Here is a 27814-nt window from a genome sequence, read left to right on the forward strand (position 1 = left end):
TCTCCCCTCCATCTCTCGGATCATCACCCTACTATCTATCTCTAATTTAGGTGGAATACTTGATATTTTATTGAAGGATGAGATTTTTGGGACCTAGGACTCATATCTAGAATTGGGACCTTTTTATTATTCTTTTTAAGATAATTTTTTTATCTGATTTTTAAAGTATATATAATATTTAACATGGAGATCATAAATATGTAAAAAATAAATAAATTTTAAGAACTAAAGAATGATAATTTTATGAAAGAAATATTTAGAGTATGTTTAACTTTTTTGGAGAGACCGTCCATTTAATCTTTAAAAATGGATGGATGTCAAATGTAGGAATGTGTCAATGTTTCTTTATAAAATTAGGCAAGAAATAGGGGAGGTGGACCCCCTACCCTATCTTTCTATCTCATTAGGGGTGGCAATTGGGTGAGCGTGATTGGCCCTAAAAAACTAGGGACGGGGCCACAAAATGTAGCTTGTGAGCTGGGCCTAGGCCAAGCCAAGACAAGCCCAACTCAACCGTTATTTTTCCAAAGCCCATAGTAAATTAAAATTTTGATTGTTTACCTCTTTATAACATAAAAAAAGTATAGGGAAAAATAATTGATACCTGCATTCTGTAGTTTCTGTCTCTTTAAAATATAAAAAAGTATAGGGAAAATAATTGATACCCAAATCTGTAGTTTCTAGACCATCCGCTCCTCCTGCGGGCCCCAATTGAAGTACACAAGCTCAGCTCGTTTTGAACCAAAATACCATTTTTTTTTTTTTGCCACGTTTTGACTTTCTCTCTCTAAGCTGGTCTAATACAAAATATGCCGGACCAACACAACTTTGTAGAGTTGCTTGATCACATTTTTGTGCTGGACCAACTCTATATTCAACTTGAACCGATCCAACACATTTTTGTGCCAAACTAATACAAGCCGGTCCAACAAACTTTTTGTGTCAAACTTGCTCATATATTCCACTTGTGTCAATCCGACACATTTTTGTGCTAGAGTTTGGGGGGGGGGGATTATTTAGTAATGTGGTTAAAAAATTTAACATTGGACTGGTTACAAAGAAAAACACCGTTGAGAGATAATAGTGCGATATCAAAAGTGTTGGGGTGAAGTGCTTAGAGATAGTAACGTGATATCAAAATTGTTGAGGTGAAAAATGCTTAGAAAGTACAAATTGAGGGTATTTATAATTTTTTCAAATTTATAAAACTGCCTCTATGATTTTTAAAATTAAGAAATATACCATGTATATATGTCAAACATTTTTTGAGTTTTTTTTTTTGTTGAAATATTCTAAATATAAATATGAGAACTTCCCCAAAGGTAATCCGATAACATTGCTCTCTCTCTCTCTTGTGCATGTGCGTCACCTGTGCAAGAGATGGAGAAGATAAAGAGAAAACCTATTTTAGGTGTCTATTATTTGTGGATTGCACACAGGTGCAGGCACGCAAAGACGAGAGGCAAACTACTATTTGCCATTAAAATAAAAGACCGTGTATACTATGCTTTGCGTTTACCCCTTGGTCAGAAGATGTACTTGAAGGATATCTTCAATATGAAAGTTTGGTACTAAAGAATTACTGAATGATTATTTCAAAAAAAAAATTGCAATTCAAGTTTTCTAATCTCACCATCTAAAAATTGGATGGTCTCTATTCAATCTCCCGAAATTATTTTTTCAAGTGTATAGAGGGTACAATTAGTTTTTTTTTTTTTTAGGTTAATCTATTGTTGGAGAGGTTATATCCCCAAAATTTGGGGTCCCAAAATTGATTCAAAGTGGGGTTTTACTCAAGCAAATGGACATTCTACTCCTGCGGGGGAGTAGAATATTCTGGCAAAATAAAAAAATACATGACAATAAAATACTCCCCATTCGAAAATGAGGAAGAAACTAAACTTGTGAACACCACAAACAATCATGAGAAGCAAAGCATAAACATATAGAAAAGCCAATGCATCAATATATACAAAAATACTAGTATGTGGTATCGAGGAATAGAAGAACAAACTTTGCTCATATACAAAAATACCAGGACAGGTGACCTACTTAGGAGCCTCTGTGCCAAAATTATAATATAACATACATAAATAAACAACTATAAAAAAAACAAGGACAAAATAAAGACCAGTACGATCGCGTTAACGAGGATAAACAGGAGGGATATTACCACTAACAAGGTCACTACCTGAAATATCATATGATGTGAAAACATTTCTTGTTTTAGTGGATGAGGAGGCTGAGTAGAGATCAATGGATCGAGATGCGAGGCTTTCAGATTCAGGCATATTTTGCCATATGCTTTCGAGCTCACGAACCACCACGGTCATGGTCGGTCGGCCGTCTGTGTGGTCGAGGCAGCATTGAAGAGCTAGCTTTGTGAATTGCTCAATGCATTCTAAAGGGCACGAATCCATTTGTCCGTCAATGATTGAGAGTAGCAATCCTGACCGATATGATTTGCTCACCTGGAATTGAGGACAGAAGAAGTTTCATTTTTCGGGACACTCTTTCTATCTCTCTCTACAGCTCCACACACATTTTCTTGGTTGATGTTGTTGTTGGAGTACTGCAATACTCCTTACTATATTATCGATATAATCAATGTCTCTATAGGATCCCTAGAATATGCCTCCCTAGTATCATCACAAGAACCTTCATTTTCTAGAATAATTTGGAGAAAATTCTCATTGATATTGTGCAATTTATCTCTTTATGATTTTCCTGCAACTTACCTATCTCTCTCTCTCTCTCTCTCTCTCTCTCTCTCTCTCTCTCTCACACACCACGCACACACACACACATGTTCTTATCTATGTTGTTGTTAGTACTACTATGATAAAAATGGAGAAAACTTTCCTTGATATTGTGCAATTTATCTATTTATGATTTTCCTGCAACTTACCTCTCTCTCTCTCTCTCTCCATGCACACACACGTGTTCTTATCTATGTTGTTGTTTGTACTACTATGATAACAATGGAGAAAACTTTCCTTGATATTGTGCAATTTATCTGTTTATATTTTCCTGCAACTTACCTATCTATCTCTCTCTTTCTCCATGCGCACATATACATCCTTTCCCAAAAAAAAAATACATAGAGAAGACTTTCCTTGATAATGTGCACAACTTACCTCTCATTTTTGTTTACGATTTTCCTGCAATAATTGTTACAATGAAACTCTTATGCTTAACTGTGATATGAGTTTACAAGGAAAATATAAGTTATATTTCTTTTAAATATAAGTAATAATAATACAAAACAATGTGTACAGAAAACTTATGAGACATAAGTTCATAACATTTCAAACATACAAAAACAATTCAAACATAAAAGAATTCCCTCTTTTTTGTTTTTACTTTTTTATTTGTTTGATTTACTCCTTTTTTTTTTTATAAATTTCCTTTGTTTTCTGTTCAATACTTACGAAATTCGTGGGAAAAGCCAAAATTTGAAAACCTGTGACAAGATTTCCCGCTAACATAGTGAAGGAAAAAAACAAGATTTGAGTCAATTCATCTAAATTAATTCCCCCCCCCCCCCCCCCCCCCATATTAAAAAAAACAATGTTCTGTCTACATTCAGTTCCGAGCAATATTTATTTGCCATTTTCTTTTGATAACTGAAAATTTGATCAAGTAGAAATAGAAGTACCAGTAATCAACGCATGAAGTAAAATGACCAGGCCTTATAATACATAGCACATAGTAAATATTATAGAGGTAAAAAAAAATCTGAAATCCCAAAGAGCAATTCAAGGGAAGAATAAAGAAAATTAAGATGGGTAACAGTGGTCAACATGCTATACAAGAAATCATAGTGTTTATGTGAATGTGAAAGTAACCATATATGTATGTTACACTTTTCCCTGTGTAAATAACACAGTACACCTATGAGACTAACCTCTCGAACGATGTTTCTGCCTTGTGAAATTGGATGCATACCCGTCAAGAGCTCGAGAAACACGACTCCCAAACTATACACATCGCTTTTGTCCGTTAACTGATGTGTAAGGAAATATTCTGGGTCGAGGTAACCCTACCATAGAACCACAATAAATGTCATATCATCACACAACAATAAAAAGCTGAAAAAACTCATCAATCAGAAAGTAAACTCTGTAACAGCAAATCATTTGCCTGCCAATTATAGATACCAGGCAACCTTAGATAGCAAAAATAGAGAGCAAGCTTCATGTATGAAAAAAATATATTACTTAAGCAGAATACCCCTTACAAGCCAACATTTAACTTAAAACCCAGTTTCTTTGATTACAACACAGGAAATGTTACTATTCTAGAAAATGGCACTATCACGAATTACTAATCATAAAGATTTCCATGGAAAATATTTGAAACAATACTTGTCACACATGCATAGATCACACAAGTGATTGAGAAACTTAAGAAATCAGGATTGAAATTGGACCCATCATTTTTCTAATGACCATCCGACCCTGCATTTTTTCTCCCCGACTTCAACTTGTGAGGTACATTCAACATGAGATCAGTTTAAGATAGTCATTTAGAAATGATCATTCGAACTGCTGTTTTGATGTTTCAAGTTCTAGAATAAATGCAACTGTTCTAGGAACTGCCTAGATATTTTCCCAAAATTTAATGGTACCAAAAGAGAGTTATCACAATTAACCCGTACTGGAGTGCCTTTCACCACGGTGGAAACGTGATCTGGAATGGTTCCCTCAAGATCTGGAAGTGGGGCAAGCCTAGAAAGCCCAAAATCTGCAACTTTTGCAACAAATTTGGAGTCCAATAAAATATTGCTGGCTTTGATATCACGGTGAAAAATAGCTGGATTGGCATCATTGTGGAGGTATAGTATGCCACGAGCCGAGCCCAATGCTATGCGTAGCCTCATTGCAAAACTCAATGGTTCCTTTGACTTTCCTGTCAATGGGAGACATCCTCACTTAAAGCTCAAATGAATTGCAACAAGCCTTAAATATCATGAAAAGGCCAGAACAAGAAAAACAGCAATGGCAGCAACTATATCATGCTGTCAGAAAGTAGATATGGGAAAATCAGTCAGCAAATTAGTGACTCCCACCGACAACTAAAATATGCTATTACAAGAATGAAAGTGGGAAGATTACACAAGAAATTAGGGGCTCCCAACACTAAGAAAGGCATAGCAAAATGTAGAAAATATTTATTTAACCAATAAGATAAAAGAAATACCATAAAGATGATCACGCAGAGTACCATTTGGCATGAACTCATAAACCAGCATCTGCATCAAACAACATTAGATGAGTTGCAATTAAAGTACTCATACTCCAAAGATCCATTCAGAGCACATAGTAATTTTTGGTCGACTTGCTAGTCCCCTTCAAGTGTTTAACTTAGCCTTGTCTGCCTCAGTATATCCAGATGAGAAATGTCCAGTTAAAAACTTAATAAACTCCACACCAGAAAGAAATAAAAAACTGTGGCTTTGGAAAGAACCAATGGCAGCACCCAAAAGATAGGTACCTAGGATTGACCCCATAAAACAGTGTGACTGAAATGCAAACTTTCAATATAATCCTCTCTTTCAGAATAGTAAGCACTAGAGTAATTGATGAAATGCAGTTCAGCACTTACAAATACCAGCATCGTATTTCCAATAAACAGGTGAAAGTATTCGTGTGGAAATTTTGTAGAGTTTGAAACACAAACAATATGATTGAGTATCAATAAGACCATCTATTCATACCAGAAGGTCACAATCACCCTTGGTTACTAGATGTGAATCTGGCAGTTGGGGTGTGCTATTGACTGTTCTCGAAATCCAAAAAAATTTCTAGATCCCTATGACACCAGCCTAGCCACCTGATTTCACATCTGACAGCTATGAGCCTATGATGGATTGTCACCTTCTTGGGCTAATATTGGATGGTCTTATATTATAAAATCATCATGAGAAATTTCAATTATTTATGCCATTGATAGCTGCAGTAGGAAGTTCTCTCAAATTGGCAGGAAAGCAATGCTCTTGTCAATAGGTTGGCTAATATGTTATGTTGGTAGTAGAGGTGTCATTGGAGGCTTTTTAATTTTTACATCCACTATGACTCTGTACTTTCATCATGTATTGCATTGTTGAATACTCTGACAGTGTGCCCGGACTCGCCTCGGATAGGTGACTTTGTCCTTGGATGAGGTGACTTGCTCAGCCGAGGGCCTTTTGGCTCTAAAAAAAAATTTAAAAAACAAAGAATTTTGTAGAAAAAAAAAATCTCATAGAAAATATAAATTGAAACCTAAAACAACTTTAAAAAGTTAAAAATAACTTAAACATGTAGAGAGAAAATGGACTTAACATAACCGATTTACAGTTTGAGACATTTTAAAAAATGTCACTAAAAGAGGAAATATAAAAATAGTGATTATGGCAAAACACACTCACCAATCTTTGCCAAATACATCCATATCATATACAATTTTTTTTTAAAAAACAACCCAACATTTTTTTAAATTGTTTTAATTTTTCTGATTTTTTTTATATCCCCGATGGTGCACCCAGCTCAGTCTGAGTGGACTTCGGGGAGTCATGGCACACTAATTGTAAATGAATTATCACTAATTAAAAAAAATGACTAATGTGATTTTTATAACAATACCTATATATTTCAAGAAGGAAATGATGAAAATGATTTTATTTAAACACTAAAAATATGAAATTTCAATGCACATGGACAGCACAAGAATCTAAGTCCTGCCAAGTGGATTACCTTGCATTTCAGACAAGTCCAGCACTCAAGCTGATGCATGTCTCAAAAAGCATGTCGTAATGTTTCCGGAGAAAAATATGGAAATTCCTACTGTCTGACAATTAAACTAAATAATCATACCTGTTCGCCTGCTTCATCACAATACCCAACAAGAGAGACCAAGTTACGGTGATGCAATCGTGACAGTAACTCAATTTCTGTTAAGAACTCTCTCTGGCCTTGCAGGGAACCTTCCTCAGCACGCTTTATAGCAACTACTGTTCCATCTGCTAGACAGCCTCTATAGACCTTCCCATAACCTCCTTGGCCAACTTGTGAGGAGTTGATAAAATTGTCTGTAGCCCGTGCCATCTCTCCAAATGTGAAGCCTTTGACTCCATCAATCTTGATAGGGATGCTCGACGCTGCAGGGCACGAAAGAGGAAAACCTTAGTGTAAAATTATCTTAAACATGCGGCATTTAACACTGCATCAATGTTACCTTTTCTGCTTTCCCATCAATTTTACGTTACAGTTAAATCAACCTCTGGTACATCTTGTCAAAGATTACAAGCATTTTAGGGCCTGAGCTGATCCATATCTTGATTGGCTATTCCATGCATTTGGGACCAGTGCCCTTGATTTGAATATTCTAGTTCAGGTGCAAATAAGTTGGAAATTGGACCCACATAAATACAGTATAGAAAAGGAGATTAAAACAAATCCTTTTTTTACTTTTCCAAATTCAAACTGGGTCAGATTTTATATTGTAACATGTGAAAGCACAAGAGAATTGGAAAATCCTTATACTGATTGGAAGCATGATGTTATTTACTTATATATATATATATATATATATATATATATATATATATATATATATATATATATATAAAACCCTTAAAAATGCCTATGGGCGAAATGCTACAGTGATGTCCCTGCAATGGCTCTCGTAGAGCCATTGCAGTTTATACTGAAAAGTTCCAACGGCTCTACGTTGCAATTTCCAGTGAATTTTGCGTGAAAAAACAACCGCACCGGACCTACTATGTATGTTGCGGTACATTTATCTACGCCTTCCGAAAAAATCGGACGGCGCCAAACCTATGGGTGAAAATGGGAAACACTGTTCATTTTCGCCTATACGCATTGCACCACTAGAAACTTGAGCTTCTACAATCCAGGAAAATACATTGATAAATCCAAGAAATGAACTTCCAACAAAGAATGCAGCACATCTTGAGTTTCTTACAACTAAAACTAACGCTTGTCTAGAGAAAACTTGCATGGAGCTACCAATTTAAAATATGTGATACAAAAAAATATAAAAAATTTAAAAGTCAAGGAATCCTGGAAACATATTTTCTGAATAGAATATCAAAGGCTCCTCTCAAGTATTTGAAGCATTTAATTCCAAAATCAACATCAAAACACTTTCTTGCAGATAAGTGGGAATATGACAACTCACATGGACGTGTTCTTAAGCTACCATGGCGGCGCTGTGTATGCCTCTTCGTGACAAACAGAAAGATAGTTCCAGAAAATGCAAGTGAAACAGCAACAACTCCTAATACAATCCCAACTAGAGCACCAATGGTTATTCCAGAATTTGAAGATTCATCTGTAGAAGTAAGACCATGCGCTAAAGCACCGGTTTTATGTGATTAAAGAAGATACAATTAAAATATATGAGTATTGAGACGTACCAGTTGCAGTGTCAAAAGGTCCCTTATGGCTGAAATTGAGAACATCATAAGACCCAAATACATTTGGAAGTAAAACTTTCCACCCGGTAAGCAAAGCTTTTATCCTTTGAATTTCACTTGAATTGAAAATATGTTGACTGCAGCACTGGGGAAAGATTTTCAAATGCATCCATAATCGATGACCTTCCTCCCAGGAAATAGAATCAATGTCTAGCTGATAAATCTCAAGATTTAGACCTTGTGTGAAACATTCCTCAAAAGATGACTTATAGGGAAGGAAAGATGAAAACCCTGGACTCCTCAACCGATAGTCAACTCTAATAGGTACTGCACAAAAGCACCAATGTGGTGCATTAGGAACATAATCACAAAAGTTATCTGTAGGGCATGATGACGAGAAATCAATTGGTGTACTGTTAACTCTTTCCTCATTTCCGCGCTCAGGCCCGCAAAACTCAGACATAACAAACTGGCTGGAGGTTGTACAAAGTGGATTACCTTGCAGCCTGAAATGGCAACCATACAGCACTTTGAACTTGAAAACTTTCCAAGTGGAATCAACTCCAGCAATAATATGGAAAATCTTAGTTAGAGCTGGTCTCTGAACGTAAATAAATAAGATATATAGAAGGTTTATGAGCAATATATTCACAACATGAGTAGAAAGAGAGAATATATGGAATACTGAAAATGCGTATATTAAGACCAAAGTTTGAGTCTTTGGCAGTTACTTCTCCCATGTACCAACTACACTAGTATTCATAAATACAAAGTAAAATATGCAAAAATTTGTAAAAATAGTTGCTTATAGAAAAATGATCATCCATAAGCTCAATAGTGAAGGCATATAAAAACAGGAGCTTAGGCTTCCTGAACAAATCACATAATTCATAGCTGAGGACTATTGATAGGATTGCATGGTTGTCTTCCATCATTTGCAACTTATTCAACTCTAAAGGTTACAGTTGAAAGCTTATACAACAATGGCACTAGGCCATTCATAATCTGCAAGAATTAAAGAACCAAAAGGCAGAAGACGTAGGCAGCTGCCAAAAAAAATGTTTTTTTTTTTTTTTTTCTTTTGAGCAATAATTTTCCATTAAACAAAAAAAAAGTACAGAAGGAGTAAAAGTACAAAAACTAAGGAAAAGTGATAATCACCAATACTGATTGAGGTAAACCACCTTTCGCAAGCGAGCCTGCCTCCCTAAAACAATGGCAGAGTTTAACCGAGAGACTAGATAAAAGCACTCCAATCTCATCAAAAATAGAAACCAGTCTCCATGGTGGTCTAGCCTCCCCTCTACTCCAAGCAATAACATTCATTGAATCCCCCTCAATAATTTTACGTCCATCCAATTGAGAAATGAGCTTCCGAACCCCCTAGCTTCTGCCTCATTGGCAGTAATAATACCACAAGGGTCCGGAAAGGAGATAATTAGATTGCCTCTATGATCTCTAGTTAGCCAACCAAATCCAGATGGGCGGATTCCCCAAAGAACTACCATCGAAATTAAGCTAAAGACAATCCACCGGTACCAAAACAATTAAAAAGTTATGCTGCAAAAGAGCCACTGACTGCCCGTTAAATAATTGGCTTGAAAAGAGGGCCTGCCAACCTCATGAATCTGGTAGGTCAAACCATGCTTCCAAGGTTATCCAAGCACATGGATAAAAAATGCACACAAACACCACTTTTTCTTGCAAATGTAACCTAATGTTGCAAACATTTTTGGATAGAAATAGTTTCAATTTTAGGAATGGCCTCAAGGCTAATTGGTCAGGGTGGTGGGGTTCCACAACATGTTGTCTTGAAATCCATTCCTACCATGTGTAGGGGACCCAATCCCCACTAACTACCAAAAAAAAAGAAACAATTTCTGCCTTTGTTAAGGGCAAAGGGTGGTCAAAACATGAAGTCTAGAATTCCATTCCTACAACTGAACTCTGGGGGGAAATGTTTTTATTAAGGGAAATTCGTAAAAACATCTTTCGGATATAAGACTTGCCTGATTCAATTTTACTCGGTTCTGTCCCGAGCCCCTTCGACAATAGAACTATACAAATTGAAGACTCGACCATGTTTCTTATTGGAGGCACATTGACTCTGATATTCTTTTTTTCAAAATTTCTCATCTCCTACAAATGATATTTTCCAGTGTTTATCAGCTTGTAACTCTATTTTAATGGTCTGGAGGTGAATCTCACTAAAATTTTGGATTTTAGTTTTTTCTCATTTTTAGAGTTTCATTGTAGTTTCTATCTCTTTGAAGTTTTTTTGCCCAAGTCAGAGTCCAACTCTTAAGTCAATTCACAAAGGAATTTACTTGAGCCCGATTCAAATCCGAACTTGGACTTGAAAAAAATGTTTATACAGCAAGATATATCTTCACTTTAATGGTAGAGTACCGATTTTATGTAAGGGATATTTCCAGCACTAGAATTGGACCACCTCTTGGCCAAACAATGTTTGGTTTCCATTGGTAACACTATCTACTAGGAGTCTACAACCTAGGAAAACCCCATACACAAACCCAAATGCTTGCACATGCATCTAATCTAGGATATTACAATGAAAGGGGCAGGAAATACGTCACTACATATCAATACATGCTATAACTTCAGTTACAAACACCCCAATTGGAATTAATAATTAGACATTCGAAGATTGCATGTGAAGTATAATTAGTGGAAAGTATTTATACCTAATGGTGACATTTTCTGGAGGATTCAATGTATCAGAAATGTTTGAAAGCCGGTTATCTTGGAAATCCCTGCGAAATTCAAACACAACCAGTTTATTGTAGGAAAGAAACAACAAAATTATTCTTAAAACAGAATGAATGCGAAAAGAAGAGTTAATTGTAAAGGGAAAATGTTGTATCAAGAGCATATCCATATATTTGTGCTATGAAGAAACAAAAGTGAAAGAAGTGGCTATGTGGAATTAAATACAGTAAAATAAAATAAAATTTCTTTTTTTCTTTTATTAATTGATATGAATTTGACTTAAAAGTACCACAATATATTGCTGTAAATAAGAAATGAAACCCTAAATACAACCTATGATCTTTACTTCTACTGCCAATTAAAACAAAGACAATCCAGAAAATGAAATACAAGCTTCCACAAACGATTTTAATACAAATAATGCTCCTAAAAATTAAAATAAATAAGCAAATAATGACTGAGAATAAAAGCAAACAGCTGAGAAGACTAACTCAAATTTGCCTACAGTCATCCCCATGGGACCTAGTGCACCACCCGATTTCCTAGCTGATGGCGCACTCTAATCCTATGGGCCTTGCTGAATTCTTTGAGCCGAGAAGCTTCCTTAGGCCATACCTCACAAACTATGCTTTTTAGGAGAGCATGAGACAACCATGGTATCAAAAGACCCCTTTTAATCCTTTGGGGCATGCCAGTGGCACCTCCCCTTGATCAACTATGGGGCTGGGTTTGCTCCCTTTCTCTCAGTCTTGTAAGGTGGTGCATGCCACCTACATAGAGAATGGAGAGAGGGAGAGCAAGAGAGATGAGAGAGAGTGTGGCATGGATGAGAGAAAAAGTAGAGAGAGCGAGGCTAAAGTTGTATAGAGAACTTTTTGGAGGGGAAAGAGGGGGGGTCCTATCCAATATTGTTACATCAGGACCAATAGGATTTTAGGAAACCTGTGAGGTGAGAGAGAACTAAATCTGAGTCATTCACCCTAAAAATCAACCATCACGATATAGGGAGGAATTGCAAGAACCTTATCCCCCGAATCTTTGACTCATATCCACTTCTAGTCAAAACTCGGATAAGACCAATCTAAACCTTATATTCTAGAACTCTTATATCTCTCAAGATTATAGGAATTCAAAAGATTAAAGGTATGGTAAAAAAATATTTTCAAAATCAACTCCCACAAAATAAGGGTATAATCCTTGTTTTAAATAGATTTCCTTAACTAACTTAAAAACAACCCTTTTTTATTATATTAAAACAAAATAAAAACTAAGAGGGCTAAGAGGGGGTGTGCCACCTCATGTGTGAGGTGTGGACCCCCATGGGCTCCACACCCCACCCATGTGGTGTGGCACATGTGGGGCTGGATCCAAGGGCCCCACACATGCCCTCCACACGACAAAAATTTTAGAAATGCCCTTTTAAGGGTTTTCATGCAGAAATTATTTTTAAAAATTCTGAAATTTTCTAAAAATCGCATAAACAATTATTACACAGAAGAAGTGTACTACTACCAATAGGTCAAGATAAGCGATTGTCGGGGTAGAATTATTACACAGAAGAAGTGTACTATTACCCTCTGAAAGCCCATTTCGGTGTGCCATATGCTCAAGGGTAGAGTTTTGGATATGACCAAGGCCATAGACCGCCTAACCCTAGGTTAGTCAACAAAACACACACTTTCATTGAAGTGTATAATCCACTACAATTTATATTTACAAGCTCTCACAGCCTTTAAAGGCCATAAAACCCCAACAAAAATATGTTGGGTAATTCTAAACAATCATCATCGTTGTCAAAACTTTTCCTAACAAATTGGGGTCGGCTACATGAATCATGGTCCGCCATTCCGCTCTTTTAAGGGCCATACCTTCAGTGAAGCCATAAGTCCCCATATCTTTTCTCACTACTTCCAACCACGTCCTTTTGGGCCTACCTTTTACCCTTTTTGAGCCTTCCACTTGAACTAACTCGCACCTCCTAACATGTGTTGTATTGGGTCTGCGCCACACATGGTCAGCCCACCAGAGTCTAGTCTCTCTCATCTTATTGCCTATTGGTGCCACACCGAAATTTTCCTAAATGTATTCATTTCGATTTCTATCCTTCTTGTCTTGCCACTCATTCATCTCGTCTTGCCACTCATCCATCTCAACATCCTCATCTCTTGGGCAATTCTATTGAATGCGGTAGGCAATGCTAATTAGAACATAGCGGATGATTTTGGCTTGCCGTTGAATCTATGGCTGGGGGGGGGGGGGGGGGGGGGGGGTGAGGGGGGCTACCCATCTTAATATAGTGAACAGACCACCCACTTCATCCAGCGAAATTCAGCGGAACTTACAATCCAAACTCCATACTCCCCACCACCCAATTAAGTGGTCATTATGCTATTCGCCCAGCTGGTGGGTTGAGTCAAAGTAAAGATCCATTCTGCCGCATAATAAAGATCCAACATCAATGCCAAAGACAACATGCTCCCCAGAAGCACACATAAGTACTTCTTGGTCAATGCCAAGCCCACATTTGCGTGTGCATGATTCATATATCACGTGATCGAGTCTATCAAAAACTCATGTTGGGGGATTTCCTATGCCCCCATAGCTCATTATGGGCACATTAACACAAGCAAGGGTAATCATGGAAACTGACACCCAGATCCCCTTCAATAAACCGAGGTATCCCACTAGTTTCAAAAAAGAGTGAATTACTACAGCCCATACCATATCTTACCATTATAACTAGCATCAGTCTTTCACACAAGCAAATACAGACATGAAACCATATGATGAAATATCATGAATTAGGTTACATCCCAATAACAATTTAAGAACAAGAAAGCCAAATGTCATTAACATCCGATTAACTAGCCCAAAGCAAGTAGAAAGCATAAAATAATTGCCTTCACTGGCCAAACTTTCCTGCTTCTGTACTTCCTGGCCTCCACACAAGGATTATGGACTGAAAAGAAATACACTAGACCACTCGATCCTCTTTCTCTCTCATTCAATTTGCATCCTATTACGAGAAAATTCTTAACCCCATATAACAATTTGTCTCAAATAAAACACCCTTAGAAGATGGATAAAATTATCTATCCTACAGCCCGTTAAAGTCTTGACCATAGTGCATAAAATCTTAAAAGCCACAGAAGAACTAAATAACGAATAAAAAGATCCACAGAAATCTATTTAGCATAAATATACTATAGAAAATCAGTAAGTATGCAACATCGAAAGAATGATTAAGTATTTCAGCATAAGAACTTACAAAATAAGTGTTGCCGTTTTGCTAAATAACATATTCTGCCAAATGGTAGATGGAACTGAACCACTCAACTGATTCCTGGCAAGAGACCTGTAGATGAAATATAGATCAAATTAACGAACATTCTTATGTAGTGATGCAGTATCGGCATACAGCAAGGACACAATGATGCAGTATGTCCATAAGAAAGGCTATCAACATATGCATAACTTGTTCTAAAACTAATGGATATAACATATCTCACCAATAGTATCAACAAAGCTATCAACAAAGAATACTTGAATTATACGTGTTGGAACTACAATTGAGAGAAGGAAAAGTATAAAATAAGATCATCTACTTTTGGTACAAGGATGTCATAATCAACTTTGGTTGTTGGATATGAAATCAGAAAGCCGGGGATGTCACATTGATCAGATTCAAAATCCAAAAGAAATTTTTTAAAACTTTGTGGCGGACCCCAAGCTGTCAGATTTCACATTTAATAATCATATTGAGTGATTGTGACCTCCTACCAAAGGTAAGCTGTCTTATAGTATACTATCCTTAAATGAAATACACATTGAATTAAACTTATTTAAACTGCATTCTCAATGTATGGAGCGCTAAAATATGTAAACAAATTTTCTCATTGATGAAGGTCAAAGAAACTGGAAACGATAAACTCACAATCTTTGCAGATGTGGAAGGCCTGAAAAGATTGCAGGAATGGATCCATTAAGATTGTTGTTTGCCAGGTCACTGCACAAGACAGATCCTCAGAGGAATCGAATGGAAGGAAAAAGAAAAATCATGGAGACCATGAGATGATCATTCACTTAAGATTTATTAGAAGAACCTAGACATACTCAACTTGGACAACAATGAAAGTTGCTCACGTGCATTTTTGAAGAAAATAATAAGAGATGCTCAATTCATGAAATTCATTGAAAGAAAAAAATGTTTGATTAATGCATGGAGTATATGTTTCTCTACGATGAATTAGTAGCTTAAGAATAGAATACAAACATTGTAGTAATGCTTTCAGAAAGTCTCCCCGTTGGTATAGGTCCAGAAAGCCCATTATGACTAAGATCCCTGAAATACAAGGCGACAGGATCAGACAAGTTGATAAGAAATAAAATAAGAGCGTGTACATATAACATGAAAGTGATTGCAGATCATTCAATGAAAGCTTTAGCATTGTATCACAAGCGACTTACAAATAGTCAAGCAAAGATAACCCACTCAAGTCAGGAACTTCTCCTTCCAAGCCGCAGTTCCTTAACCTCCTATAAGGAAACCATACCAATTTCATATAAGGGGATTATAAACACACATGTATTGCAAGTGTGCATTATCTTATTGCAAGTGTGCATTGTCTAAGAGCAGTTCTACATTTTGTCTTAAATTTTAAGCATCCATGACCACAGACAATTAAAAGAAAAGAGGTGCCACTAATAGCATTTATTTAAGAAGTATTTGGTTGCACAGAAAGAGAATGGAATTGGCCGTTGCCAAAAAGGTTGAGTGATGTAGAGGGAAAGAACAAACAGGACAGAAGACAAACAGAGCTTGAACACATAGATCTTAAAATAAATGAAAGCTTACAAGGCAACCTTTCATGGCTACCACTGGTTTAGACCAGGAAGTACAATGGGTATAATTAGGAAAAAAACTATAACTTCTCTCCATCATCCTAACTGTATAGACCAAAACTCTACCAATCTCATGAAGACTCCACGCCAAATTCCCATATACTGGAAACCCACAATTTCCCAAATTGTCCTAGGAAAACAAAATAGAATGCGACTTATTCCCAAACTATTTAACTACATCCTAACTACTCATCGACCAAGGTCAAAGGACAGGTCCAAAACTTCAGAGGGAATTTTGAGAACTTTAGGGTTCGTTTCAAGAATTCCGTAGGGCAAAACTGGCATAGAAGGTGTTTCCTCTATAGAGCTCCTTGAGATCCTTCCAACAAGTGTGTCATGATAACGTTCAGAAGTTGCACAGCTCAATCGCAGGAATTGATCAAAGTAGCTAAACCACCGCAGGAGTAGTATTGCCCATTTGGATATGAGCACAGTTTCACAAACAGACTTGCTCTTGCAGAAGTAAAGGTCAACACTCCATCTAATTGTGTAGATGAATGCAGGAATATCAATAATAGTACTCCGACAGTAGAAAACCAAGCCCTAAGGACTTTGTGCTTATCAGTGCAGAAATGAGAGCAAAGCCGCTCTGATCGTAGAAGGGAACTAGTCAGAATGGCAATGACAAGGTTTGCATTGTCTAACTTGCCGCTCAAACCATTAGTTACGGCAAAGGAACCCTTAAAAGGGAACCTTACTTCAAAAGTAAGGATATATATGAAGATATTCAGAACTACTCATAACCAGTCAGAAATTTCAAGATGATAGTGAGGAACAAAACTGCGCACACACGCGCACACACGCAAAAGAAAACATTTTCGTATAGGCTTACCATCACTTTTTTGAGTTAGGGGCCCAAAAAGCCTCCAACCCATTCTCCTACAAATATAAATTGATTTGGAGCATCAGAGAGGCTCAAGACTCCCCAGATCCACTGTCCATTCAAATGAATGGTCCAAATCTGATTTTGGGCCAGTGTATTAGGAGCACTTTGGAGCTCCTAATCAAATCTTTTTTGGAGGAGACTGTTTTTGGAGTGGAGAAAACTGAACTGGAGCTTTTTTGGGTCCGCCCACCCAATAATAAAGAGGTGGATGAGGTGAAGCACCACTTGTTTTCGGTGTTGCCTAGTCCATGATGCAAGACAGGGTACCTCACATTTTAAAAAAAAAAAAAATTTGTTAAATTCTGGTGATGAGCTTTTTGGGATTTTGAGGGTTCAAGTTAAAGGGGTTTTTCTGTTTTTTAGGATTTTAGGGTTGCTTGAAAGAGTAATTGGAGTCCTTACGGAATTTTATCAAGGGCTTTAAGAGAAAGTTCTAATTATATTAGAATTAGAATTCTTGAGGGTTGCGGTTTTAGCTATAAATATAGGATGTTAGAAGTAGAATTGAATATTGTTTGGTTTTAGAGTCCTGGTTTCACCAGAGAACTTGAAGCTTGGCTTCTAAGCTCCCCCTTATTTCAAACAAATCATTAGATCCTTGAATCCTCTTATCCTGTGATTTCTATTCTACCGCATTAAAGTGCAGGTCCATTCCCAAAGAGCCCAATGATACACTGCAAGTTTGAGCAATGACTGCAAGAGGGGGTTGAGGAAACCAAGCTCATGTTGAGAGTGTCGAAGTTACATGGGAAGAATCCAAACGTCTGATGAGGAGGATTGAGGAACTGGCATATGAACTACATAAAAGACTTTCGAATCAAAGGAGCTTCAAGGAAATGAGGCACAAGGTGTATCCAACGCCCTTTGGACATGTTCAGTCGTCTATAAAGATAGCGTTCTCACTCCTATCATAGTGACAAGTTAAGTTCAGTGAATTACTAAGTTACTATTCATGGCACAGGGGGTATTTCTGGACTTTTAAATGTTGTTTAGGAGTTGTGTGGAGTCTTTTAGGTTTGTTTGGAATTTATTAATTAGAAGGGAGAGTTTGATGTTTTATTATTAAAAGTTTGAAGAGGTGTAGAGAGGAGTTTTGTTATATTTTACACTGTATAGAGCATTGTTTAAAACACCAGCCTGCCCAGCACCTAGGCAGTTGCCTAGGCACCCAAGAGGACATAGACCACCTCACCTCGGCCTGGGCAGGCCTTCCTAGTGAGTGCCCAGGAACCTACATAAACAAAGCTTTTTTTTTTTGTTTATGGCCTACGAAACGAAAGGGGATTTTGGGTCATTATGACCTATGAAAGGGGATTTTGGGTCATTTTGACCTATGAAAGGAGATATTCTAACCCCACAAAGTAAAAAAAAAAACTCAACTATGCCTTAGAAACACCCAAAATTGATGGATTTTGAGATTTTCTAGAAAACGAGAAAATTTTGAGCAATTCTTATAATCCATCTAAAACCTTGCCATATATTATTACAACAAATTTTAGGGTTCAAATGAGGTTCTTATAAGACTTTTGGGGTAATTCTAAGCTTGTTAGCCAACTGAAAATTTGAAAATAAAACATCCAAAACATTGAATAATTAAAGTCTCTTTTTTTCATTTGTATGGCATCTTTTGTACAACATCCTTTTGTATTGATCATTTGTTCTCAATGGAGACTTGAAGTCTATGAGTATGACTGTACGAAGTATAGACAACAGAGTGTAGTGCATGGACACTAAATCACTAATGCACTATATACTTGTTTTTTTTTTTTTTTTGCTATTTTAATTATTCAAATCTTTCAGTGATTTGAACGTATCAACATTCACGCACATATATTTGTATAAAAACGGTTAGTTAGAATACATATAAATATACAAATATGCACATTTGGTACATATAGAGGCATATACGAGCGTTTGGATAGCACATATATGTATATATGTGTATATTTCAAACCACTGGGTGCCCGCCTAGGCGCTGGTCGCCCAAGAACCCCCTGAGCACCTAGGGACCGCCCAGCATTTTTTTAAGCCTTGATAGAGAGATGTTTATCGATTAGAACATGTCTAGCTTCAATTTTAGTGAATCTATTGAGCTCCAGCCCAATTTTCTGTTGGATCTTGTTCATCTATACTCTATGCTACATCACTTGGATTTATGCCCAATATTTAGGCTGGAGAAGATAGTGATTTTGTGTAGGATTCATCTTAGGCTACTACAAAACATGAAGACGAGTTTTCTCCAACCAAAAGGGCCTGATACATGATAGGATTCATATTAGCTTTTGAGATTTTTACAACTTTTAACTTTTTTTTTAGGATTATAAGGTTTTTAAGTTTTTAGGGGTTCCCACATGTGTATGCAGAGAGAAAGATATATATATATATATATATATATATATATATAGAGAGAGAGAGAGAGAGGCTAGGAAAATATTGAAAATTTATGAAACATCAATATTGCTAGAATGCCATCTCCATAAAATCTAGATTTAAACGATAGGCAATTCTACAAGCATCTGAAAAGGTTAAGAACAGCAAAGTTTAAAAGTTAACACTTTTCATTCATAATTGGAAAAGCAAACAGTAAATAGGATAAAACAAAAGCATAGGATACCTCAGGTATTCTCTAAAAGAAAATGACACTTACAATATAACCAACTTTGACATTTTACTGTAGGAGCTTGGAATGTGACTGCTTGTGAACTTGTTGTTATCAAGCTGACTACAAAATGAAATTAAGTACCAGAATTATTAGACATTTGAACCACAATTGTTTGTGCAATATCATATCCTCATGGCTACTTTTGTAGATCTCTGCCATCTAAAAATTCAATTGCTCAAGTATAATTCATGACACTGGCACCTGCAAATTACAGCTTGACGAGTAGCTTCCAGGGAGAAAAAAAAAGGAAACGATTTATACAGTAAGCTACCAATTACAGTTAATGTGATTCCAATGTGTATGCAACTTTTGTAAACGTACAGAACAAGCAAGTTGGCCAGGTTTGACAATTCTGCTGGAAGAGGTCCTGTTAAATTGTTGTTGTCCAACACACTGCAAACACACAAAACATTCAGAAGAATGAAACTGACACTCATCACGAGATACACTACTGAAATTGCAAGATGAGATAACACAACAGTCCGAAATCTGATAGAATCGAAAATCTCAAGCCCAGACAAAAGCAATAGCAAACACTGCACAAGAGATCAGAACTTACATATGGACCAAACTGGGTAAATAGGAAATTTCCTCTGGAATTTCTCCACTAAGTGAATTATTGTTCATGTGTCTGCAAAGAGTGTACAATTCCAAAAGAAATCAAAAACAAAAAAGTGAACTTCTAGCACAAACTGAAAGGATAAATAAAATTGGAATACAACTCACAAGTGTCCTATTGATTTCAAGTTTCCAAACGACTTTGGAATTGTTCCCGATATTTTGTTCTCGTCAATTTGTAAAACAAACAAGTTTTGAAGATTGCCCATCTCTTCTGGCAAAGAACCTGATAGTTCGTTCCCATTCAAAACCCTGCACAATCAAGGAGGTACACAAAAGGGTGTAATATCTTAACATGCATAATCCACTGGTCTTCCTAATAGAGAAACATCAAACGCACTGAAACACAATTATCAAGGGAAAAAAAAGCAACAAAAAGTCCATGTGCAGAATTTTCACAATCGCAATTGATTTCAAGAAGTAGCAATGCAAATGCTAGCAGCATAATTTCTTGGTCATTTCTACAAAGATTGCTAAGAGCTAGTCAAACAATTATAGAGAAAAGTGGAAGACACGACATGAAATTCACAAATAAAGTTGCACAAGACCGGCTTTAACGATCTAAAAATTGAACATCCCCTTCAATATTCCATCTCTTTTTTTTTCCAAATATCAGATATAAGACTTGGTTACTATTCAGAACTCGCACAAGTCTTAATTGAAAAACCGAGTCTTTATGATACCAACCCATTCCTTCCCCTGTGATTGTTGATGCTTTAAAACTTGGAACTAAGTCTTAAAATGGAGATTTTGAGTGTCCACGGCATCCAGAAAAGAGAAAATCAATAAAGCTGTCAAACAAATTTATTTACAAAGGACTACAGCAAAGTCAGGTCCAAGGAATTGCAATATTTTATGATTACCGCCAAGAAATTATCAAAAACAATAAATGTTAGACAGAATTACTGAATAAGTGCAAACATTATTCTCAGCAGCTTCTTTCCTGTAATACAACACAGAGCCTTTGAGCACGCAATATGTACCTAGTGAAACATAATCCATTCCTATCATATAGGCCTAATCGGGGCGGCCCTTGCCCTGGCCTGGCCAGATGGTACTGCTGAACAAGCCATGTCCTTTCTGTATATTTGACCAGGTCCCAGGCCATGAGCTGTCAGGCCCACACCTAGCACAAGAAACCAGGTCAGATAGTTCAGACCTCGTCCAGCCCTACAGGCCACATATGTCAGGCCAAGTTAGGCTGCACCAGGTCACCCGACCCATTGCCATCTCTACTCTCATGTCAATGTAAACATATAATGAATAAGAAAACGTGAGCTTTGTATATGGAGTTCCCTAAAGCGCTGCCAAATATAGGAGAAAAGATCCATCGTGAAAATAAGGAACATCCCCCAAATGATAATAGCTTCCAGAAAAAGGAAGCTTGGGACTCATGGAAGAAGAGAATCAATGACGCTCAAAGTTGACTGATGCGTGACCTGCCAACAAAAATATTAAAAATAGAAAAGAAGTTGTATATGAACTGTCCACGTGAGATGTGAACTTCAGGGATGGGCAAAAGGATTAGGATAAATTGCAATCCAAATTAATGTTTTCACAGTTTGCAATTTGAATATTTCAATCAGGGACAGATGACAGAGAAAGCCCTTTGACCGCGACAACAAATGAAAGAAACAAAAGGTTGAACATATAAGAAAAAACACGTCAATTTATGATGTTGACAACATATAGAGAATTCTTTAGAAGCTAACAAGTACAAAATATACCGTCCAGGTCAGATTAGAAAGCCTCCAGAACTTAATGTCTGAAATCATTCTCCCACTATCAGGAAACTAACTCAGAGGTTTGAGTTTCTTGCATGCAATATAAAAGCCATCAAAGTTCTTAAACAGGATTGCAGGATTACATATATATATATATATATTCTATTACCCATCATGGAATCTTAACAACATCTTGCAGTAGGATGGGTGAAGGCTTTACAATCTTATGCACTGTAAGGGTAAGTCAGGCCTTTCTATTTGATTTCGAAGTGGTGGCAAACTCGTAGCCATTAAAGCAGTATCATCATCATCATCATAGACTTTTTTCAGTCATCATAGACTTTTTTCAGTTAATTGGGGTTAGCTACACGAATCCCAATCCGCAATTTTGCTCTATTAAATATCATACCCTCAGTGAGGCCAAAAGTTCCCATATCTTTTCGGACTACTTCCAACCACATCTTTTTGAGCCTACCCCTTGCTCTTTTCAATCCTTCCACTTGAACTAACCCACACCTCCTAACAGGTCTTGTATTGGGTCGGCACCACACATGGCCAGCCCACCTAAGTATATTTTCTCTCATCTTATTGCCTATTGGTACCACACCTAAATTTTTTCGAATTGATTCATTTCGAATTCTATCCCTTCTTGTCTTGCAACTCCTCCATATCAACATCCTCATCTCTGCTACACTCATTCTATAGGTATATTGTTTTTTGTCTGCCTAACATTCCACTCCATATAGCAAAGCTAGTCTTACAACTGTCCTATAGAACTTGCCCTTTAGCTTCATTGGTATGCGGCAATCACATAAAATTCCAGTTGCACATCTCCACTTGTGCGACATCTTCCTCAATCAAAGTAGTATGAGGTGTATAATAATTTCAAACATAAAATTTTAATTGTACTTCTTGGTTGACTACCTCATCAATCCCAGGACTATTTCTCGAGATCTTCTCTGCGGCCAGCTTCCCTTAGAGGCCCACTTCACTTCCTTTTCTTGTAGCTAAAGTACTATGACGAAGAAGGAAACTATTCACACACCTTTTTTCTCAAACAGTGGGGAATGGCAACCCAACTGGCAAATTAGATTACCGCTATAAATTGCTCTCGCTAATAAATTATCAGTGCATATCAAGCATATCAAGAAACCCTATTCTTAAGAAATATATAGCAACAGAAAAGAAAAAGTGAAAAATTAATGAGAAACAGATCATAAAAAGGTGAAAGAACCCAATAAAATGTATTTAGCGCATACAAAGATGGTTTTCACATGAGAAAATATTAGAATTAACAATAGTAAGATATTCAAATTTTTCTTACAGGAATTTCAGAGATTTAGCATTGCCAATCTCCTTTGGTATTGGACCGCTTAGATTGTTCCACATGGCATTACTTGCAAAAAAACAAAAGGACAAAGTTATCACCATCAGGAAAAGTTCAAACACCAGTATAATTAGTAAAGGTAACATAAGATGATTGAAACTTATGTGAATGATCAAAAGAAACAAGTATTTTAGTACATTGGGCCAAACCTCCAAAGCATTAACAATTTTGTGAACCTGATAACCTAGATCACATCCTTGGCAATGTGAACATTTCACTTACAAAGTTTCCATATAAGGTAGTTGACCAATTTCAACTGCCAAGCTACCAGAGAGATCCATATTATGTAGTTGCCTGCAACAGATACATGATAGACAAATTGTCATAAACAAGATTCAAAACAAAAAAAAAGAAAACAGTCAACACAACATCAGGCAAAACATAAGATAAGTGATATTTGAATGAAGATTCAATATGCATATTTCTTGTCATGGTCAAGGATATATTGTCTTTCTACTTTCAAAGATCATGTATGTAACCACTTGTAACCTCCCAACGGTAAACTTCACATATATGACGTACCAATTAATGAAAAGGTCTATATGAGTTTGTCAATTGTTTATGGTTGTTCCACTCCCAAGTTTCACATGTATCAATTTCAATTACGCATCACAATACCCTTCGAAACTTACAGCTATCTCGTTGAACCCTCTATTTCGTGACTGACACAGTTTTCTCTCATCCCAGTTTTGCAGCAGAGATCAACAATTAGCTTCAAGAAGGTGTTAGAATTATTGCATCATCCATCTTTTCTATTTTGCCCAATTTTGTTCCTCTTCAGTGTGTAGCAAGGCTGCCTTAGTGACCTTACCACTTACCTACATGATTGAAAACAATACAATTCTCTCGTGCACAACCATTTTATAAAATCGGTATTCTATGCAAAAGGCGCTCAAGCTTTACGATTTTGGCATCTTCAGCCCTGTAAGCATTCTCTACCATCCAACAAAGCCATTAGAACCAAGTATTATCATCTCTTAAGCCTCCATGTATTGGCAGGATAAAAACCATTCTACTAACACCGCAATGTTTAATTTGAAGCCATATCCCATAAGAAATAAAATAGCCGTCTCCTCAACACTATACTTCCTAGTATTCTTTCATATTTTAAGCATCATTTCTAGTTTACCATAATAATGGAAGTACATGTCATAATTCCACCAATTTGATAAATTTTCCATCCACAGACCAATTGAGTGGACAACAACCTATGGAGGAATTTTTTTTCCACTATAGTTTTTTTGCTAATTTATATGGAGAACCGAAATTCCTGTAAATAAAGACAAATTAGCCAAACTTTTATAGAATACCTCTAAATATGAAAAATACATTCACAAAAAAACAAAGTAGTGGCCAGAATTTAACTTTGGACTAAGATTTTTCTACCCAATGTACTAGTATCACTCTCACCCAATGGTTTAAAAAACGGATCGGTGGCCCTGATCGGGCACCCCAAAAACCCATCCGGATCGGTGGATCGGCGATCCGGATCAAGAATCGGCCGAATCGGTAGGATTAAGCTGTAAAAAAAATATAAAAAAATTATTAAAATTTATTATAAATGTTGTTTTTTAGAAATCCAATAAGAAATCGATGTACTATATTATTAATTTTCATTTTTTTCATCAATATGTGAATATTGAGATATTGTTTCTTTGTATGAACTTATTTTAACCATTAAATTACATCACACAAAATAAAAAACATAGAACTATCATAGATGAAGTATATAATCATACATGGACTACAAAAAAGAATGATTTTTTTATAAAAACATTTTAGTTTTTTTGACAAAAACCTTTTATTTCTTTACAATAAATGTTTGTCGTATTCACATTTTTGTTTGTTTTAAGCAAGAACCTTTTTTTTGACAAAAAATACTTGTTGTATTATTTGTTTTTTATAATAACTTTTTTTTTGACAATAACTATTTATTACTTTTTATTTTTTTTGACAAAAACCGTTTATTTTTTTGACAAAAAAAGAAATTTGACAAGAAAAATAATTGATAGGAACCTTTCATTTTTTTTTATAAGAAACTTTTTATTTTATTGATAAGAAAAAAATTTGACAAAAAGCAAAATTGATAAAAAAAACCTTTCATTTTTTTTATAAGAAAAAAAAATTGAAAAAAAGCGAAATTGATAAAAAAACCTTTCATTTTTTTCTTATGACAAAAATACTTCTTGTATTATTATTTTTATGTAAGAAATTTTTTTTTTTTTGACAATAACTTTTTATTACTTTTTTTTTTTGACAAAAACTTTTAATTTTTTTGACAAAAAAAAGAAATTTGACAAGAAAAATAATTGATAAGAACATTTCATTTTTTTTTATAAGAAAATTTTTATTTTATTGATAAGAAAATAATTTGACAAAATGGGAAATTGATAAAAAAAACCTTTCATTTTTTGATAATAAAATAATTTGATAAAAAGCGAAATTGATAAAAAAAACTTTCATTTTTTTCTTATGAAAAAAATACTTCTTGTATTATTATTTTTTTATAAGAACTTTTTTTTTTTTTACAATAACTTTGTATTACTTTTTTTTTTACAAAAACTTTTAATTTTTTTGACAAAAAAAAGAAATTTGACAAGAAAAATGATTGATAAGAAACCTTTCATTTTTTTTATAAGAAATTGTTTATTTTATTGATAAGAAAAAAATTTAAAAAATGCGAAATTGATAAAAAAACCTTTCATTTTTTTAATAATAAAAAAATTTGACAAAAAACGAAATTGATAAAACAAAACTTTCATTTTAGTAGTATTAAAAGTGCAAACAAAATATATAATATATTAATGTTTCAAGTTAATACCTTCACATTATCCCACATCGAAGAGGTAGAAGGAAGTTGTAGTGAATAAATACCTCTTTGTAGTTAACAAGGATAATGCGCGCGAAGTGAGGAGTGTCATATGACGAGGTGTGCGGACCTTAAGGTATGTGTAAAATTTTCAAAAATGACGATTGAAGAATCGGACGTAATGAATCGAAAAATCGGGAGAATCATTTAAGAATTGGGAGAATTATGACGTCACGTGGCGATATTACGGTATAGAATTGCCGGTTCTTCTATAGAACCGGATGATTTCCGATATTTTATTGGAACCGGATCGGGTCTGCCGGTCATCACTGCTCTCACCAATTAAGCAGGAATAAGTAACATAAACTTCAGCATTTCATATTCAAAGCCCGTCTAAATAAAGAAATAAATGCAAACTGAAAGGAATCACTAAATAACTCGGAAAATTTCAAAGATCATACACTTCTTGAACATGCAAATAACCATCCTCTTTTGCAGCAGCAAAGCATGTGACCCCCATCCATTTTGAAGTACAAGGATCACCCTCAGTCCAACTTTTCAAATTGTTATACGGATCGTTCAAACTCGTCTTGATTCCCAGTAAAGCAGAGACTGTGTATAGAAACAATAGTACATATTATTTTCCAAAAATAACACTATCTGCATCTAAATGATCATATTATAAACTTAAAAAAAAATATTTTCAGGGAATAAACTTCATGAAAAGGGCCCATGTACAAATATGAGGAACATCAAAGAGAAACTACTAGACAGATTAAATTCAAAATTCCCCTACAATATTCAAAAGTTCAATACCTTCACTTGGTTAAACTTCATGAAAATGGTACATGTACAAATATTAGAAAGATCAAAGAGAAAATACTAGACAGATTAAATTCAAAATTCCCCTACACTATTCAAAAGTTCAGTACCTTCACTTGGTTCAGTGATCTCAGCTTCTCCAAATAACACCATATAACACAGAGATACAGCCATAAATGCCTGAAAAAAACAGGATCCGCCTCCCTCCATCTCAAAAGCCTAGATTTTTCAAAATGTGGAAAGCATCCCTGCAAATTCATTGGGATTTCTATCTCCTGGTTAGGAACAAATGAGTGAAGCGAAATGCACGAGCGTTCATTATCCATTGACTGGTCAAGCGGTTCTGATAACCACTGGGCTTTATTAGAAGAGCATCAAATTAGGGCATGGATCAACTAGGTCGTGACAATTCTCACATGAATGCCGTCACATTCAGGCTCTTAAAAGCTTCCGCTTGTCTCCATCAACGGTTAAAGACGGAGGCTGTTACAGGGGAACTATGACGAAAGTACCCCTAGTATGTCAATATAACGACAAAAACATACTTTTCTTCTTGACCGTTATGGAAACCACGTAGAGACCGTTTCCGTATAGTTCAACGTGGTGGCGGTTAATCTTGACCATTGGATGTGGAATTAGGTCAAATAAATTTTTTGATATATACTTAAACTATCATAAAATTTTTCGTTATATACCTACGCTATCAGATTCCAGATCGTATGGTTACAAGTAATTATGATATTTTTGCATTAAAGGTAAATAATTTCATTGCATACAATCTCAAAAGTTAATTAGGTGCATATCCTCTATTGTTATTTATTTATATATTGTATAGAGGGGATTTATTTTTAA

At 35.7% G+C, this 27814-nt stretch overlaps 1 protein-coding gene across 9 annotated transcripts; it reads right to left on the reverse strand.

Moving 5' to 3' along the window:
* Positions 1-1944: 1944 nt before the first annotated feature.
* LOC148781134 (putative LRR receptor-like serine/threonine-protein kinase At1g06840) lies at positions 1945-27224 on the reverse strand. 9 transcript variants are annotated; one of them, XM_088874025.1, is made up of 20 exons: positions 27073-27224; positions 26602-26752; positions 23554-23625; positions 23269-23340; positions 20329-20472; positions 20162-20233; positions 19924-19995; positions 19588-19662; positions 15620-15688; positions 15426-15494; positions 15087-15158; positions 14421-14507; positions 11128-11196; positions 8423-8928; positions 8185-8337; positions 6858-7141; positions 5203-5254; positions 4661-4911; positions 3908-4042; positions 1945-2471 (listed from the first exon to the last, which is right to left on the reverse strand). In XM_088874025.1, the coding sequence occupies exons 1-20, from the start codon at positions 27170-27172 to the stop codon at positions 2145-2147; spliced, it is 2832 nt and encodes a 943-aa protein (XP_088730151.1). In that variant the 5' UTR covers positions 27173-27224; the 3' UTR covers positions 1945-2144. The 9 variants fall into 9 exon arrangements, with proteins under 9 accessions (XP_088730151.1, XP_088730153.1, XP_088730152.1 ...); XM_088874027.1 differs by lacking the exons at positions 26602-26752; positions 27073-27224 and adding exons at positions 24742-24851; positions 26206-26474; XM_088874026.1 differs by lacking the exons at positions 26602-26752; positions 27073-27224 and adding an exon at positions 23964-24469.
* Between the last annotated feature and the right edge of the window lie 590 nt (positions 27225-27814).

This window comes from Amborella trichopoda, chromosome 8 (assembly GCF_054954075.1).
Source record: "Amborella trichopoda isolate Santa Cruz 75 chromosome 8, AtrichopodaSantaCruz75HAP2 v2.0, whole genome shotgun sequence".
In the NCBI taxonomy this organism is placed as follows: domain Eukaryota; kingdom Viridiplantae; phylum Streptophyta; class Magnoliopsida; order Amborellales; family Amborellaceae; genus Amborella; species Amborella trichopoda.

Excerpts from the sequence above, each read along its gene's own strand:
- LOC148781134 (XM_088874025.1), bottom strand. The coding sequence starts at position 27,172 with ATGGAGGGAGGCGGATCCTGTTTTTTTCAGGCATTTATGGCTGTATCT. Across the intron at positions 14,508-15,086 it reads CTTCCACATCTGCAAAGATT|GTCTCTTGCCAGGAATCAGT; the intron begins GTGAGTTTATCG and ends TTTCATCTACAG. Across the intron at positions 7,142-8,184 it reads TAGCTTAAGAACACGTCCAT|CGTCGAGCATCCCTATCAAG; the intron begins GTGAGTTGTCAT and ends CGTGCCCTGCAG.